This window comes from Parasteatoda tepidariorum, chromosome 6 (assembly GCF_043381705.1).
Source record: "Parasteatoda tepidariorum isolate YZ-2023 chromosome 6, CAS_Ptep_4.0, whole genome shotgun sequence".
Lineage (NCBI taxonomy): Eukaryota > Metazoa > Arthropoda > Arachnida > Araneae > Theridiidae > Parasteatoda > Parasteatoda tepidariorum.
In genome coordinates this window covers 24,047,479-24,066,493 of record NC_092209.1, presented here as the reverse complement: position 1 = coordinate 24,066,493, position 19,015 = coordinate 24,047,479, and the positions used below count along the sequence as shown (strand labels likewise).

Genomic DNA, 19,015 nt, shown 5'->3' with positions numbered 1-19,015 from the left:
TTGATTGATTAATTAATCAATGATTAATTAATTTTTTGATTAATTTATCAACAAGCAAATTAATTAATTATCCAATTAATTACAAATTAATTGGATTATGAGACAATTACAATAACTAATAGTCTGCATTGAAGTAATAAAATACCGATTTTTCTATACATTGAATTATTTTTTATCTCCCACACAACCTTCTATGGGCCGAAACGAATGTTGCCCCCTAAAATTATTCCTCATAAGGCATACATCCCACTAGTTTATTTCAAAATTGGCGAGTCACACTTCCCTAGTTTCCCTTGTTAGACATTTTCCAAAAATGGTGCAGTGCCATTTAAACGGTTAAACTTTTTGGGGACGGGCGAGTAACACGGAATCAAGATTTTAAAAAAAATATATAAAAAGTGGTAACTAAAATGTAGGCATCGCTTAATTGACAGTCTTATTGTGCTTTTATTTTAATCACTGTTAGTTCAAAGTGTAACCATATAGTGTATACTTAGAGCTAAGTAGTGCTGTAAAGAATCTCTAGGGATGCCAACTGCTTCACTTTCTGCAAAAATTGAAATAAATTGGTAGCGAATTGAATAGCAAAACTTGTAGAATAAGGTAATTTAAGCCCACTATTTCAAAGTGTTATAACTGCAATAAAGTTGCATTCTATATGACACTTAGAATTTGAATGTACTGGTGAAAAAAGTACTCACAATTAAAAATACTTAACTGAAAATAACTTAAATTTCTTTACCACTAGAAAATATATTTTCACAACGCAGAGCAAGTTGGCATGTCTGCCCCCACACCAGAAATAGTTTTGTTTTGTACCTTGATTGAGAACATTTCATACTGACTGTCGTTGCAAATTAGTTATTACATTTAGAGATAACAGCTGCTCCGGATTTCACAAAATACTTTAAAAAAATTAAAAAAAAAGGTAGGGAACTGGAAATTAAAATCTGCAGATTTTAGATTTATTTTGAAAACTTTTAAAAGAATCGAAGCGAATTGATGTTAGGCCCAGGCTGATTATGTATACGACCACCTAATTATAATATGTTTTCCAAACTTGCTGAATTTTCGCAAATTTAATTTGTAGTTTTTTATACTGTTTTTTAAAAAAAAAATATTTAGTCGAATCCGGAGCAGTGGGAATCTTTGGTCTAAATTATCAAGTCCGTCCCAACGAATCGAAAGAGGAAAGGAAAGATTGAAGAAACAAAAATGATATTAAGTAATTTTTATCTACCAAAGTACATTTAGAATTCAGAGAAGCTATGCATGAGTGTAAGAAAGAAAACTCACTTCATCTGGTGTCCGTGTATTCTGCACACGTCATCATATTTATGGTAGAGGGCGCTAAAGAGAAGAACAGATTCCAACCACTCAATGTGAACTGTCAGATGAGTGTTGTTTTCTAGGTAGGCACTGTTTGCTTCTCGCACCTAAAATAGGACAACTAATTAAGCATCATTTGACAATAAACAAAATTAATAAATAAATAAACATTTGATTTGAATCCTCTTCCATAATGATAAATAAATCTAATAATAAGTAAATATACAAATAAACATTTGATTTAACCTCTTCCCCCGTCAAAATCACAGGTGAACTTTCGTTTCTTATTTCTCGTGTTCGTGATATTTCCGGGCTAGAGCGTTCAAAAGTAATGCACCAAAAAGGTTTGAATGAATCCCTCTCTTGCTCCTGGAATTTTTTTAATTTCTTATTTTACACACTAGATGGCTGCACCAGAGTTTTTTTAATGTAACTGGATATAGTATATTTTAAACTGGATTTCAGCACTATACAAATATATGTAATTAATACTTTTAACTCAGCTACTTTGGGGAAGCACGTGGTTTCTGTTGTGATAAAATATTTTTTGTGCACATTATGGAGTCAGAGCTACATGGACATATGGAGTTCTAAATTTCAAGCTAAAAAAATTCCTAAAATTAAAAATGAACACATATCTTGTACTTGCACCTTTTTTTTACATAATTTTCTTGAATAAAAAAATATGTACATTTATGACCGTGTTCTTGAAAATAATAAGCTCGTTAAAGGGTTATGGTAGGACAAAGTATTGTTCTGAAATTCAATATTTATTAGTTAAGAGAATTTCATACCACGGGAGAATCTTTTCGCCACAAATTTTCGTTCAGCTCCGTAACTAATTAAAAATTACAGAAAAAGTGAATCCAGACAATCCTAGAGTATGCCATGGTGTTTCTAATACTAGAAAGACATTTTTGAAACATCAAAACGAAAATAAATCATGAAAAAATAACACTTAATTATGTAATGGAGAAGTTCTCTTCCAATAATTTGTTTGCATTTTTAGATTTAATTTTTTTTTCAGCAATTGAAACTTCAAAGTTTACTCTAGGTTTGTCTGGACTCCCTTTTTTCTTTCCTTCAAATTTTAAATCAGCAATGGAGGGGAAAAAGAATTTGCAACGAAAGATTGCTCCCGTGGTAAGGCTTCCTCTTAAATAATTATGTTCTAAAGACAGAAGTATTTTTTCATGGGTCGTAAAATATTTATCATATCAAATGATTTAATATATGATATTATAATGCATCCCTAGCGTGCAAACAAATGTCACCGAGTTACAATCTTCTGGCGGCGATATAGTTCTTCAGGATTTCTGAAATCGAAGACCAGCGCTTCAAACACCTTCGATACCTATACATTACGAGATTATGTCACATTCTTTTTCGACAGCTCAATATTATTTTTATAGTGAGTTTAAACTCATTCACGTCTAAGCTTTCTTTTTATTTTCGGTATCACGTTATAGCATACGTCAAAATTTGCAATAATGCAGAGGGGGGGAGACTTCAGTTAATCAATAGACTGATATCTGGCATTTTAATAACGCTTCCATAAAGGAACAGTAAGAAGAGGAAGTAGGAACAGTAGAAAAGATACAGGAAGCAAAGTGAGATATGCCTACTTCTTCCTGGTTGTTACACTGAAGATAACAATATTTGTGAGCAAATTGAACTCTGTGAATAGAGCTGCCGGAACAAACGCGGCCAAAGGAAAGCCGTTTGCCACCGTTCAATGTCTAGGACCCTCAGGAACATGGTCATACCAGGGCTGAATGCCGCTTTTACGAGTAACGTCCTGAAAGAAGGAGCATTAAAGGATCCTTTTAACTACCATCCTGATGGACTTGTAGACCAACTACTGGTTATAACTAAATTAAAAATGAGACATGAAAGCAATGTTGGTATATCATTTATACGTACCAATTGTTGTTCGAAGTGCACAATGATGTGAAAGATCGACATTGCAGAGTTCTTAATTCTCAGTTAATAGTTCTTTGTTCATAATTTTTTGATTGTAAAACAAATCAAACATTAACAATGCATTAGATATTAAAAATTCTTTACATTTCAATTTCATCCAGTTAAGTGAATCTGTTCATTTCTTCCAGATTTTTTTCAACCAATTCTGGTGTTTTTGAGTTCCGATAATTCATCTGTGAATCGTTTGTTGTTCAAGATTGCAAGAACAAGATAACCAGAAAACAAGGCTACCAGGAACAACATATACTATTGTTGGAGTCATATTGATGCGATTACCCTGACTTTTCTCAGAAACCTTGATCCCCTAGGTCTTCAGTTTTATCAACGACTAATTTTTCCCCATGCTGTTTCCAGAAAATGTAGTTTATGTGGTTAGAACACACATGATTGCAAATCTTAAAGAGAGCATTGCAGCACTTAATTTCAACTTCAGTACTGATCTGATTAGTTTTTGACGATTTGGAAAAGGTAAGTAGATACTTTATTTACGTCACGCGCTATTGGCGACGAAAATCTCGAAAAACAAACACGCTTTGGCATTCACAATAGAAGACGTCATTTCGAACATTTATGGTAACACTTTAAGCTTTTCTTCTAAAAATAAAAATTCAACATTTCAAATGATTACTGTGCTACTTCATATTCATTAAAAAAATTTTATACTGGTACTTTTATGGATCGTTAATATAGGTATGCCCTACTTTATATTCATAATGTCTAAGGGCAAAAAAGTTTAAATTGTTTATTTATAATTTTTTTTATAAACTAAACTCTTATACAAAATGGCTTTTGCATAAACGCCAAAAACTACTTACCCTTATATTTTACCATTATATTACCTATAACTTATTACCTTTAAGCTTTGAAAACGTTGCCCTAAACATTATTTATGATTCTTATAATATAATTAACTATAATTCATAAAATGAAACTATCAAACTAAAATATTTCGGCAATATATTTAACTATCAAGAGAGAAACAAGTTCAAATACATTATACTCCTTGCACCTTCCATATTTAATTCATACACCTGTAAATAATGAGCACTCGATTCAGAATCCGCAGAATAAGAGTTACTAAAATATACCCTCTATTCCCAAATCATATTGTAGTTGTCAGCTATTAATCCTTTGCTGTTGCGTTATATGTTGTCTAGGATCAATAGAAGATCGCCAAATAGCCGAGCCAATCGTTCTAGCGGGAGATCCTTTATGAATATAAATAGGTCGGTGTTACGGTGAAATGTAAGCCCAGTTTAACCATCACATACACCGTTCCAGATTTCATGGCTTTAAGAGGAGAGCGGAATTAGAATTGGCTTTATGCGGAATCTAGAAATGTAATTTAAAAGCACTGTGTAAATGCGGCTTGGGCTTCTCTAATATAAATCTTACAATTCAAAGGTTCCTACTTAAAAAGGTTTTTCAAAATTTAGTTTTTATAAATTTAGTCATTTAGAATGCAATAATTGGAATAAAACCAATAAATGGTTGGATCGGTTTCTTGTTATATTTCTTTACCGGAATGCCAACGCCTCCTATAACTGAAAGCCTCCACACGGTTTTTTGCAGGTAGTCCAATCAGACCACAATGAAGGTAAACACATTAGTGAAAGAGCCATTTAATATGAAATCTATTAAAAATTAGAAAGAGGTAGCAAATATATGTCTACAATTTGTTTCATTTATGAATATAATTGGTTTGTTTTATTTACTTGTCAACCACTACAGATTCAATTCTCAAATATATAGGATAAATTACTCTCAAGTACTTTTGAAATAGAATTTGGATTCGTGCACACAAGTGGTTCGCATTTTAAATAATCTGCGCAGACTACTTATAAGAAGCCGTGTGGAGGCTTTCTGATGTAAGAGGTGATGGTAGTATACATGACTGCCAACTATCTACGCTTTTGGGGAGAATTTCTTTCAAGTGATAACTAAAGTTAGGTTTTAATGTATAATTCTTTATTTTAAAAATTAAATTTAAAGGATTTCTCTACATTATATATATAACTACATGTAAATGATTCAAATGTTCCTATAAAACCCTTTATTTGCCCTTTAATGTTTGATTCTTGGTTAAGTAAGTTTACTTTAAAGCATTTCTCCCATCACTACCTAAACAGAACTGTCACCCCGGGAGTTCTAGCTCTCAGCATTATTTAATGCAAAAGTTAAATAATAATTCCGTTAACCAACGTTCTTAACATTTCACTTTTATCGAACGACAATACTGCTTGCCTTTCCGACATTTTCTGTCTGCAGAAGAGATCTGCCAGAAGGATAACTACGCCTACTCCTTAAAAAAGTAACCACTAAATAAATGCAATGAAGCTGCATTTCATTCGGTACTTGGAATTTTCAATACGTATTGGTGGAAAAAAATTACTTAGAATGAAAAATACTAAACTAAAAATAACTTGAATTTCGTTACCAGTAGGAAATTTTCTTTTACACAGCGAGGCAAGTCATCACCTCCTACATCAGAAAGCCTCCACACGGTTTCTTATAAGTAGTCTGCGAAGATTATTTAAAAAAGCGAGCCACTTGTGCCCAAATTCTATTTTAAAAGCTTTGCTTGCTTTATTTAAATAAACTGGGCACCTGGCCGCGAAGCGTCCCCTATCCCATTCATCATTAAATTGCATACAGTAAGGTAAAATACATTGATTTGGCAAACATTGTGGTAGCCATACAAAAGTCAANTAGCACTAATTAATTAGCATATTTGAGGTCACCCCCAGGAACCATTAAGATTGACACTTAGTTCGTGAAAATCCGATCATTAGAACGAAAGTTATTCAGGGTGATATCTTTTTTTTTTGCGGACTGTACAATATTTGATTTTTGAGAAATGAAAGACGTAATTGATGCTATTTTAAAAGCAATTGAGAAAAATTTATCATATGTATTTGAGAATTAAATCCGCAGTAGTTGACAAGTAAATAAAGCAAACCAATTATATTCAAAAATTAAAAAAAAATTTATACATATATTTGCTACCACTTTCTAAATTTTAATAGATTTTATATTAAATTGTTCTTTCACTAATAGGTTTATCCTCATACTACAATTTCAAAAATATTTAATATCTCCTAGAATACGACAAACTAGAATCGGTTAGTGGCGCACCCTCACAGTGGTTTGATCGGATAACCTACAAAAAATCGTGTGGAGGCTTTCAGTTACAGAAGGGGTTGGGCAAGTTGGCCTCTCTGCATATATCTTTTCTGAAGTCGTACAATTGTTGCTTTTTTTAAATATATATATGTATATAAGCTTGCTGCAAAAAATATCCATTTAATTTATATGCAAACCTGCTTCCATGTTTTTCACAAAAGAGACTTTTTTCCGTTAATGCAAAATAAGAGACCGGCAGGTAAACTGTTAAAAGTTTTCCTTATCTCCTTTTATCAAGACTTTACCTTTAAGTCAAAAAAAAAAAAAAAAAACGACAATGTATGAGACTATCTATAAAACATATGAAGATGCTGTATATTTTTCAAAAGAAGAAATAAATATCGTTAAGAGACAGGAAATAAACGTTTTCTCTTTACTATAAAGATACCGCTTAAGCCGCAATAAAGTTGAACAAAATACGACGTTTGACTTCAAAACGATTGCTCCATTTTCCATAAAAGGTGCTCCTTTGGAACACATATAGACGCAAAAATATCTCTGTTGCCATACATATTCTTTTAACGCAGGGGAAATATATATCTTACAAAAAACAGAAATTGCAACCATATCTTTATGCAAACAGATATTTCGCGTTGTCTCTGAGTTTATGTCTTATTCTTGTCGTCGAATAGGAAAAAAAGAAAAAAAAACAGCTTACTGAAAAATGCATAAAATTTTTTTTCAAGAATGCTTTTATCTAGTGATAAAAGTTTTTTTAGGCAAAGAATAAGAATTTTTATTTTCACTTTGAAGATATGGCAACAGTAAGTACGAAAAGCAAATAAGAGAATCAAAAATGTTTCATAATTTTCATTTGAAATTCAGTAAATAATGTAATTATTCTTTTGAGAAAGGGCCGGGATAGCGCGGATGGTAGAACGTTGGACTCATGTTTATGTGAACGCGAGTTCGAATCCCGCCGGGGGAAGAATCTCCGAGTATTAAATGATGACTGGTGGAGGTTAAATTTATCAGGGTCACAAAGACTACCAAGTTCTCGAAATAAATCAATACCTCTTTGGGTACTGAAATGAAGATTAATCTTTCTTTGGTTCAGGTCAAAATTACGATCTGTGAATGAATGAATACATACCTATCAACCCCTCCAGATTTTATTTTCATGTTTAAAGTGATAGCAATACTCAGGTTATTCCAATTAACTTTTTGAATTATAATGATAATTATGAATGAATTTCACTACCACTACTTATAATAATTATAATAAATATAATAAAGCATGAATTCAACGGTATCAAAATATAAATATATTTTTGAGTCAGATTGTTTTTCGTTTATTGTTTTACAACCCTTCTGAAAATCCATTTTTGGAAAGAGTGAAAGTTGGCAGGTATGATGAATAGAGTATGATCGGATCGGAATATGATTTGTGCATTGCTGAAATCATATTATAGACCAGGGATGGCGAACCAATGGCACGCGTGCCATTTATGGCACGAGACACAATATTTTGGGCACGCCACCGATCACAATTGTTATTACACTATGAATTGTTATTACATAAATGTTATTACACTATGAAGTATATGAAACAATTAAATTAAAATTCACAAAACCGAGCAAAATAAACAATTATTAATAAAAAAAATTAACAATTAATTTTAAAAAACAATTAATAACCATAAAAAACAAGCCAACAATAAATAACTAGCAAAAAAAAATTTTACAGTCCTGCTTAAACTAACATCTTACAACCTAATAATATAAGTTATTTGCCATCTTATCTGCAGCAACAGAAGTCACACTGATGTTAGTTTAAGTTGTTTTAAGACATGGCAAAATGTTTTTTTTTTCAATGTAAAAAAAGAGTTCTGATTTGATAGTATTTAGTATTATTATTTTCACAATAATCACGAAGTCAAAATTATTTGACGGCACGTCTATGACCTCATTGAACAATTTTTTAGAAAAAAATGGCACGTTGGTGTATAAAGGTTCACCACCACTGTTATAGGCCATAGATGGCGCCACTATAAAACAAAAAACGCATCTTCTGTCTTAAAATCGGTTCCTTTTCCTTAGTAGGCTTACTGATATTGGCAAGAGGCATAAGAAGAGCCGCTATCACTCAGAGGATAGAGCGTTCGCCTTTCAATGAGGTCAACCGGGTTCGAATCTCGGCGATGGCTGGTCGAGGCGAATTCATAGTAAATGTGGAAACAAAATCTTCCAGGGAAATGCAATCGCCGTTAGCCATCCATGATCTTTAGAATTATATAAAAGTTGAGGTGATTAAAAACCCTATAAATTGAATTTACTAAACCCTATAAATGAATACAATGAGAGACTACCACTCGAAAATATTTATCCGCTGACCGAAGCAAGTTGTAATCTTTAATAAACCCCTCTACTTCTTCTTTAGTTATGCTAGCTAAGCACCTGGGCCGCGAAGATTTAATAAACCCTAGCTATAACGATACGCGCGTTTATCAGAAAAGCGTGTGATTCAGAAAAGCATTCGTACAAAATCAGAATCAAGTTGCAATTAAATAAAAAACGGTAACTTAAATGTGATCGTTGCCAATTTGGCAGACTTACTTTGCTTTTACTTTAATTATTGTTAGTTTAATCATATATNTCGTTTCAGAACAGACAATTTTCTACTCTTTTTGCCAAAATTTCTTCTAGTGGAAGCGAAGTTAAAGTTTTTATAGACCCTTTCTTAGTAAATTTGATGTAAAGTTATTTTCCTTGCCACTAAATGTGAATAATTCAAAAGGTCATTTAAGAACCCACTTTATCCTATTTCCAGAGTTGCCACTGGCAACTAAGAATTTGAAAAGTGGCGAAACTCAATTCATTTTTGTTTATTTATTATCTCTCTAATTATTCAATTGTATCAACCACTATAATATACATTTCAAATTATTCATATTTGTAAACAAAAACATTTTTTTCACTCTCTTTTAATAGTAAGCTGAGAAAAAAGTTGCTATTTTTAATGTATTTTATCTAAGTATTGAATTTTATTTTTCACCACTTTTTGGCATTATTAGTCGCCGGTGGTAACCCTGCATTTCTCTCATGGTGAAACTCATAAAATATTGGCAAAGTCAACTAAAATTCTGACAGCCTTACTGTTTGATTGTGTACCAATCAATAAAAAAATTTTGCAAAAAACGTAGCTGTTGGCAGCTTTGTAGTAAAATATAACTTCTTTACTAGTTCTCTCGAGTTAATTCGAGCTCGCTAAACAAGGCAAACTGTGCACACTCGAGATAAAGCGGCGTTATATTTTATGCTGTTATAATTTTTCACACTCAAATATAATCGAGAATTGAAAAGAACAATGTGAAGCTAAGAAAAAAATCGTTTTATTAATATTTATTATTTGCATAGAATGGTAAGCTATAACCCTTATTTATTCAAGAATAAAATATTAGAGATGACAACTTGCTCCGGACAGCAAATATATATTTTAAAGTGGTAGTTTATCAATTGTGATTCTTGGTTTAATAAATTCAATTCAGTAGATTTTTATCCACCACTATTTCTAAATATTTCGTAGGCTTATATAAGTCACCACTTTATAATACTAATGTCATGCTGTACCTTTTAAAAAGCAAGTAAATATTGTCAAATATTGGCAAACTTTGCATTGCAGTTATTTACAGTTTTTTTTAAAATTATTTTGGCGTCTCCGGAGCAGTTGGCATCTCTGAATATTATCTTTTTCCATGGAACAAAAGCGCAGTATATCAAAACTGATCACCAAAAGAAAAGACAATGTTCTAAAGTGTGTTTATTCTAAATAATTCGTAGGCTTATATAATTCACCACTTTAACGTACGTACGTCATGCTATACCTTTTAAAAAGCAAACAAAAGTTGTCGAGTATTTGCAAAATTTACTTTGTAGTTATTTACCGTTTTTTTAATAAGTTTGGCTTGTCCGGAGCAGTTGGCATCTCTGTAGTTTTGACGCCTAACATTCTAGAATATCTTTCTATCCTTACTAGTGTTTAACAACAGATAAAAATAAGAAATATATTTTTAAGGAAGATACATTTTATGCAACAAAGAAAGAAACAAAACAATCTGACGCAGGGAATAAAAAGTCTCTTTCCCATAGAAAGTTACAAGGGCATAATAATGGTAGGCAAAGTACGACAGTTGACTGCAAAAACGATTGTTCGATTTCTCTCCTAAGCTATTTCCCTGCTACACATTTATATGCAATGGCTGCCACACTTTTTTCCTTTTTCCCCTACGTGAGGGAAAATATTTCTTCCTAAAAAGGCAACTGCAACCGTATCTTTTTCAGAACAGATATTGCGATTTGCCTTTAAGTTTATGTTCTATTATGGGTCCTTCGCTTTGAGATAAAAACAGTTCTAGTCGGAACTATATTTTATTTTCCAATGCCTTCTTTTTTAGGTACAGGTGTAAAATGAACGAGAAATATAGGTTTAGATAGAAATGGTGTAGTATCTAGATCGATCATATAATCGATTTAGGTACTACACCAGTCCGATACTTTAAAAATAGTTATTATTATTATTTTTTTTAATGTCTTGTGTTCGTATTATCACTTATTTTTTTCTTTTATCATTATTATCACAATGTGGAATATTTTTCCTTAAAATAACATCTTTACAATCGATTTGAATTGCTATATTGGAGTCATTAAATTTTTTATAAATGTTTCGACAGTATATAAAACAAATATCTAATGATTGGAAATGATAAATTGATTTTTTCTTTTAAAGTGTTAGAAAAAGTGATTTCGTGTTCATTTTACATTTTATCTAAAAAGCATTGCTGGGACATGATAAATGTTACATTTCCGTATACGTGCCGTAATTCAAAGTAAGATCATTTTCTCTAAAACTATCCCTCTTGTCCTTTTGCGATGTCACATTCACATAAAACTATCCATTCTCAATGTGTAAAAGTAAATCCTCGGGGTTTATCTACTACATCCAGGGGTTATAGACCTATTAATCACGCTCAACCTCCTTTTTGTAGCGCTTTCTTCTGGCTTCAGAGTTGATGCTATGAAATATTGATTCTAGAGATCTCATTTTCCCCTAGAAAGTTTGTTTTGACCCATTGCCAATGGGCTTTACGTAAAAATAAAAGTAAAGGGGATACACGATATCCAATACCCTAGAAGCAAATTAGGACTTTACAGGGATGCTACTTATACAGACCATGGTAAAAGGAAAAATTTATTTTTATATCTTTTCAGGAGAAAAAGTCTTGGTAAATTGCGAGATTAAAACTCAAATATGCTGTAATTGAGAAGAGACAGTTCTCTTAACTATTGATCAGATTATAAACGGTTTAAGCGTTTATTTTGATAATCTTTAACTGAAAACATTATTTCAACGGTACATAAAATATCCTCAAAAACTTAAGAAGAAAAAACGATCACAGCAACGTTTTGTTGTAAGAAAGTAATCAGGGTTGGAAAAAACGGGGATTTTAATTTTAAACAGTTTTCTATTATAAAAAACCCAATTATTGCTATTAAAAACGGAGTGTTAAATAATACTTTATCCACTAAATCAAAAGTAATTAAGCTATTATAAATTATAACCGTTAAAATTTTTTATTACTTCATACTTTCAATAAACAATTTTAAAAATTTCAAATTTTTTCCAAACACAGGCTTATATGGCAAAAAGGAATAACGGAAAATTATTAATCTGTGCTTATACTTTACTTTAAATTTCAACTTATCAAGCGAATAAAAATTTAATATCAAAATGACTGGTTTATGGATAGAAAAGAATGAGTTCTCCTTTGTTACGATATATGAAAATATCATACGGCATCATTAAATTTACAACATTTGTGTTCGTTTCCCTTTATTTTAAAAATAGATCTAGTCTTGTTCTTTTTTAAAATTTAACAATTACAAATTATTACTTTCTACTTAAAGGAGGATGAAAAATGTTAGGTACTAAACTTTTTCAATTAAAAGGTATTTTAAAATAACAATGGTTGACGAACAGGACTAAAAATGTCAAACAGTGAAGTAAACGTATGTTTTATTATTAATGATTTAACCATAAATAACGAATGAACTTTTTAGAAATTTATTTTAACACAACGAAGCTTTACGCGTAACAATGCTAATAAATAAGGCAACTTTAAATAAAATGATGTACATTGTTTTATTTAATGTTGCTTTGTTCAACATTAAATAAAATGATATAAATACATTTTCAACGGATTTCGAATACTGTTCAATATTTTTTAATCATGTTCTTTTATTAAAACATTTTGATTTAAAATTATTAGAATCATTAGTAAAGAAACACTGCTTGCATACAATAACATAGCTGATATCAGAAAGATTCAAAACACAATTGTCAAGTAAAATATATAATTCGGAAAAGCACGTCATTTAAATTTATGCTTTTTATTGTACAAAGCATATTATACTGTTTAACAAGATTAAAATAAACAGGTAAATATTTTTTTATCTTTACTTATTTTATAAATTGTTCATTGTTTAAATAAATTTAAAATCTATCAAAACATAGTTGATGTTGGTCTATGTTATTTTAAAAAAAAAATTCGAGTCATTATGATTTAGATTCAAATTGACTGACATTAATTATTTGTAACATATGACATTAATTACACTTCATATATATTTACACAGACGCGCGTCGCAGTTTAACTCCAAAATAAAAAGATTTTGAATTTTTTTTTTCATTTGGTTATATTTAAGTTGATGGTATTTATATAACGAATAAAAAAGAAGTTAAGAAAATGATTTACTTCCTTAAAAAACACTAGTTTTTTGAAGAAAAAAATGTCTGGTTTTATTTGTGGTTTAAACCATGGTTTAAAATACATTGGTTAGAGCCATGGAATTCTGCAAGTATTAGTAAGAACAATAACAACAAAAAAATCATTGAACCAATTGTATAAATTATTAAAAAATTTAGATATGAAAACTGAAGTTATGAAAAGGATTTATTTCCTTAAAAAACACTAGTTTTTTGAAGAAAAAAATGTCTGGTTTTATTTGTGGTTTAAACCATGGTTTAAAATACATTGGTTAGAGCCATGGAATTCTGCAAGTATTAGTAAGAACAACAACAAAAAAAAAATCATTGAACCAGTTGTATAAATTATTAAAAAATTTAGATATTAAAACTGAAGTTATTTATTTTTTCTTCCTTATTTAAAGAAACTATTCTCTATTGCTATTTGTTCCTGCTTCACACATTTTCACAAAAGGAAACTGCATGTCAAAATGTAACCCTTTGCGATGCAGTTTAGCCAGACGGTCAGCAACACTTTTAAAATAAAAAAAAATGTGACAAACCACTACAATTGCAAAACTAAATACTTTTAACATTTAGAATGTATAAGTATGTCGCTTCACTTAGAAAGTATTGTCTAATGTTTTATTTGCCATGTCCAGTTGGACAAAAATAGACAACTAGTCAAATTTTCATTAATTTATATAGCTAAGTTAACTATTAACCGCGTTTAAATTCAAAACGTAAATATTTTCCTAATATCCACCTTACAGCAACTACATTTTTGCTCTGAATAGAAACAAAAAGCGATTTTGGAGCTAACAAAGAGATTCTCCCTTTCTTATAAATACAAAGCAAAGATCATCACGTAATAGAACCAGTTTTACCTTTTTCTTTCCTTCGGAGATCTCCTTTCTTATGAGGCAAACATAGAACCATAACAGTTAAGAGGCTCCGCCCCGCCCCTGTTGAGCGTTTTCAATCGAAATGTGTTGTTCCCGAAAGGGTTAATTAACAACATGTACTCAAAATTCTCATTTATTCAAGATTCTTGTATACAGCAGTGACTATTTTCTTTAAAAGCGTGACTTAGCTTTAATCGAGCACTTCTTCACATTATTTCGTAACAATAAATGAATCAATATATAATTGCGCACCTCCTTAACTACTTATTAAATTGGTTCCTGTATTGAGACAACTTTTGTCACAATTACAATGCCTCAAAGAAACATAACATAAGACGCAAGAGCGGACAAACGACCGCCAAACCAACTAACAAAAGCCTTTTGTTACTCTTTTAATTTTACATTCAACTGTTGTGAACTTAAGCGAGCATTATTTAAACAGCCATTTGTGTTAAAACTTCTTTCGACTTTTGGAAAAGTTTGGAAGAAACCAGATGTTAGAATGTAAATTCGAATTTTAATTAAATCTCTTATTACGCCGCAAGAAAGAGAGAAAAAAGAATAATTACAGGAATATCCGCGCGAAGAAAAGATTTAGTTTCAGTTAAATTCCCGAAAGCATCTCATGTAAAAAGTGTAAAGAGATAGAATTACAAAAGACTGTTTCCTAACTTTCGGGAATAATTGAGGCTTAAGGGCGCCGGCGAAGAAAATTTGATCTTTGAAAGAACAAGAATAAAATGATTTCCAGAACTCTACGAATGCAATTACTTATTCTTCTTACCATTTAAATTTCGGTGACTTTCTATGCATTATGCAGTACATATTTTAAATTGAACATTAGCGTGTACATTATTATTCAATTTACAAAATATTTATTTAAATTGAATTGTGTGCAAGTTAATCAATTTCGAAACAGAAAAGCTAACTTGACTCATTATGAAGGAATTTTTTTTCTCCAGTTGTGGCAAAATTTAGTATTTGAATTTGGAATCTTTAACCTTTTGTGCCTGAGGGTAACAACATTGAGCCATGTATCTGCTTAGTCTACAACTCTACGGTCGTCGAGGAATACCTGTATGTTTAGTGGTAAATACCTGTATGTTTCATCTTCGTTTATAAAATTTGAAAATGAAACCCGTTTCACTGACCAGCATAAAGCAATAATTCAAACGTAATTAAATAATATATATATTGATTGGTCAATTGCATTTTATAAATAAAAACGGTGGAGAGTGATACTTACAAAAACCATCTTAATGCTACACCTTTTAAAATTGATAACACTAATGACTATGAGCAAGTTTCAATAATCATAAATCTTAATAACAAAAAATAAAAAACAAAATTCACATCCCTCTACAATTACCCAAATAATTTACTGAAGTAGGCAGATGTAGAATTAGTTTTTAAAGATAAAATAGAAATCATTCTTGGAGGAGACTTTAACAGTGAGCACACAATCTGGGGGTGCAGAAGCAATAAAAATGGAATTGCTCTGCACAATTAAATGCCTAAACAAAATTTAAAAGTAGTAGTACATTTAGATCTAATTTACAATCCATGTTTCACAACACATAGACTGGATATGCAGACTATTTATGGCAAACTCTTTTCTGCGCAAATTAAAATTATAATCAATGTTAAATGCATGAAAAAAGCATGGTTTGCAATAATCAATGGCAAATCATGTTGCAAATGGTTTTCCAGCTGATCACTGTCCACTTGTAGCTACTTTTGCTCAAAATCTGACAAGCACACAATAAAATTAAAATAACAATTAAAGCAACTATACTCCATTCTCACACAAAATAATGTAATTAAACCTCTGTTAACTAGCACAGAAGATGTGGATAATGCAATCTCTGATCTAACTAGATCTCTTATCAAATCTTCTCATAAAGCAACACATGAAAATTTTTTTCCCCAAATTACTGGAAAGGGACATCACGTATAAAGCAACTAATTAAATGCAGAAAATAAGTAATGAAATGGTCTGATCGGACTACCTGTAAGAAACCATGTGAAGGCTCTCAGTTATAAGAGGAGTTACCTGTACCTGCCTGTCGGCCTCTTTGATCGACACCTGAGATATTGTGAGTTTTTCGGTTTAGTTGTCTCATGATTTTTCTTTGGCGCATTCAAAATTTAAAACTTGTCTCTAGTTTATGCTAGGGCAGAAATAAGCACACTTCAATTTACTGGCAAAAATATGCTTGTAATATTTATTGTAATATTAAATATTATTATGAATCAAGATGTTCCCTTCGAGTGGTCATTCACACATCAACCAAGCACACAATGTCTTGAATTAACACGAATCACAGTGTCTCTTTTCGTCTTCCCCCTGTGCACCAATATAGGGATGGGAGTAATGTAGTCTCGTCTTTTCACGCCAAGCAGCCCCTAAAAATTTTCTCCTCTATCAGCTTGATGAAAACGTAATTATTCATAAGGGCACAAGCTTCACCTTTTATGCTGGTTTGCTTGATTAAATGTCTATCTATTCTGCTACTGGTCTTCTGATGAACACCTGTTGATCTTTCTACAACGACTGATGAAATTTGAGATACGATCCATTTGTCTTTTCCTTGATCCATCCAGCTTATGGTGATGTCTTTCCTCTTTGGTGTCTGTTTAACTGCATCCTGGGCTAGATTACTTTTCTCCAAAATGAAGAACTGAACAGAAATGTTAAAAAAAAATCATGGTTTCCACCAAAGTCAATAAGAAATCTAATATTACTGGACTTTTCTTCAGTTACTTGTACTTGTATTGATAATTCGTTTTGGTATATTCAGCAAATTCAAGCAGGTTGAAATTTTATGTTATTTTTAGAAGATAAAATCACAAATAAAATAGACAGTTTTGCGACACAATGTTATTGTATTTTTTCAGTCGACATGGTCAAAATTCATTTTGTATAAACAAACAAGTCAGAGAAGCTCCTACCATCGTTTAAGACAAATTTAATTATTCTTTTCTGAATGTCTTAATTTATTAAATTTAAAATAATTAGTTTATTCATTGCTAATTCTAAATATTATTTTATATGAAACAGCTAAATATACATTAGCTCACCTAATCAACCTACTATATTTCTTCCTTTCCAACTTTACTTTTTGAGATTTATCACTGTTTTATAACAAAGCCTAAGATTAAAAATTTCATTCTTGATGATATTATACTCTTTGGCCAGTTCATATGGATCCTTTTGAGTAATGGGTTGGGGAAAAAACGATCTGTTAGAAAAAAAAATATACAGCTACATAATAAAAAAGGGAAAGGTCTCACGTCAGCACTTAAAGGGTAAAATATAATACTGATTCATAATTTTTCATATCTAAAACATTTGAATAAGTTCAATACATTGAATTATCCATTATGTTCAATATAAAATACATAATAGTATACAAAAAAATAAGTGCAAAAAGGTACTTACCTGTTTCACAGGTATATTGGTCTCCATGATAACTCCCATATCTACGCCATCTTGTACATAATAGTTGTTATGAGGTGCGTTCAGCACTATCACGCTCTCCTTAATCCCCGTTGTGGGATGGTCGCGGATGACGTAAGCGTTCCACGAAACCGACCGCAGGTGGTTCCTTGGTACGTTGTGCAGGTCCGAGTAGAAGAGCTTCAGCCTCAGGAACTCGCACTCTAAGTCTGCTTCAACGCACCATCCCTGCTTGTCCCGGTCATAGCAGTTGGCCGTTGAGTTAGGATCACGTGTGGTAGGCACCTTGGCCTCACTGATTGTATTAGCACAGATCATTTCTGTGTGTACCCGGAGGACAGTTCGCCGGACAATATCCGGCACCTGACAACGGAGGGAGAATCCTCGAATTCGGCCACTCATGTCCGAGATTTGGTCGAGAATGCCAGAGTCAATCTTGCGCTCGCCTTCACCTAAGACGACTCGATACATGACTCGGCACTGGTGGTCAAAACCGGTGAGTCTGTTTAATAGGACCCTTGGTCGCGAGCTGGAATCCGCTTCGTCACCATGTGGCAATATGGAAACGTTCCACTCGAAGTTTCCAAACGTAAAGTAGGACGTCTCCAATTTGACGCGGCTTTTTTGGCCACTTGCCGAGTGAGCTACGTGCGGCACCTTAACCAGCCCCTCGAAAACGGTCATAGCGTTGCTGACGGAAAGTTCCATCAAGAATTCCCAATTCTCGTCTGTGAACCTACGCGTCTTCAGCTCGCTCATTAACATCCATTTGCTGGTACCGTGAGCTGGTTCTTCTACACTGAAACTAGCATTCTTCATCGGATAGACCTCGTTCTTAGAGAAATGTTCTCTGTTGAGAATGGTAAAGCTAAAGTCTACGTAACATTTAGTGCCTTCAGTTGGGTTTCTGAGAATCAAAAACACCCCTAAAATCTTCTCTGTCCGGGTGAATGAAACGGCCCATTTGTGGTAACCGAATGTAAAGTCTTTTGTGGTGGCGTCACGATGAACATCACGTGTCACAGATCGAGTGACAATGAAGGTGAAGACACCAGTATTAGATCTGTCGTTCAGTCGAGAGAAACGATACAGAAGAGCCATCTCTCCCTCTCTCTTCTTGCTTTCGAAAAAAAAAATCTGAAATTCAAAGATAATTTTCTTATAAGTGAAGATTATTATGCTATTAAATATTGATCACTTTAAAAATAAGAACATTTTGATGTGATATAAAACAAGTTTATATGATCGACTTTTATAAAATCTGTCGACTTAATTTTATTAGATTAAAAATGTCAAACAAATTCAGACAACTTTAAGCTGTCATCAACATAAATTAATAAAAATTATTAAGCTGTCCTATAATTATTGATTATCTGCATGCTTTAATCAGTACTATAATCAGTTATCGAGTTC

The 19,015-nt window shown here is 31.9% G+C and overlaps 1 protein-coding gene across 1 annotated transcript in view; it reads right to left on the bottom strand.

Annotated features, from left to right (window-relative positions):
• LOC107447924 (uncharacterized) overlaps positions 1-19,015 on the bottom strand; it is a 152,654-nt gene that overhangs the window by 9,372 nt on the left and 124,267 nt on the right. Inside the window, exons 4-5 of the mRNA XM_043047865.2 lie at positions 17,585-18,739; positions 1,297-1,436 (exon numbers count right to left, since the gene is read on the bottom strand). Of these exons, the coding sequence (XP_042903799.1) occupies positions 1,297-1,436; positions 17,585-18,703 (1,259 nt within the window). The 5' untranslated portion in view covers positions 18,704-18,739. The remainder of the gene's footprint in view (positions 1-1,296; positions 1,437-17,584; positions 18,740-19,015) is intronic.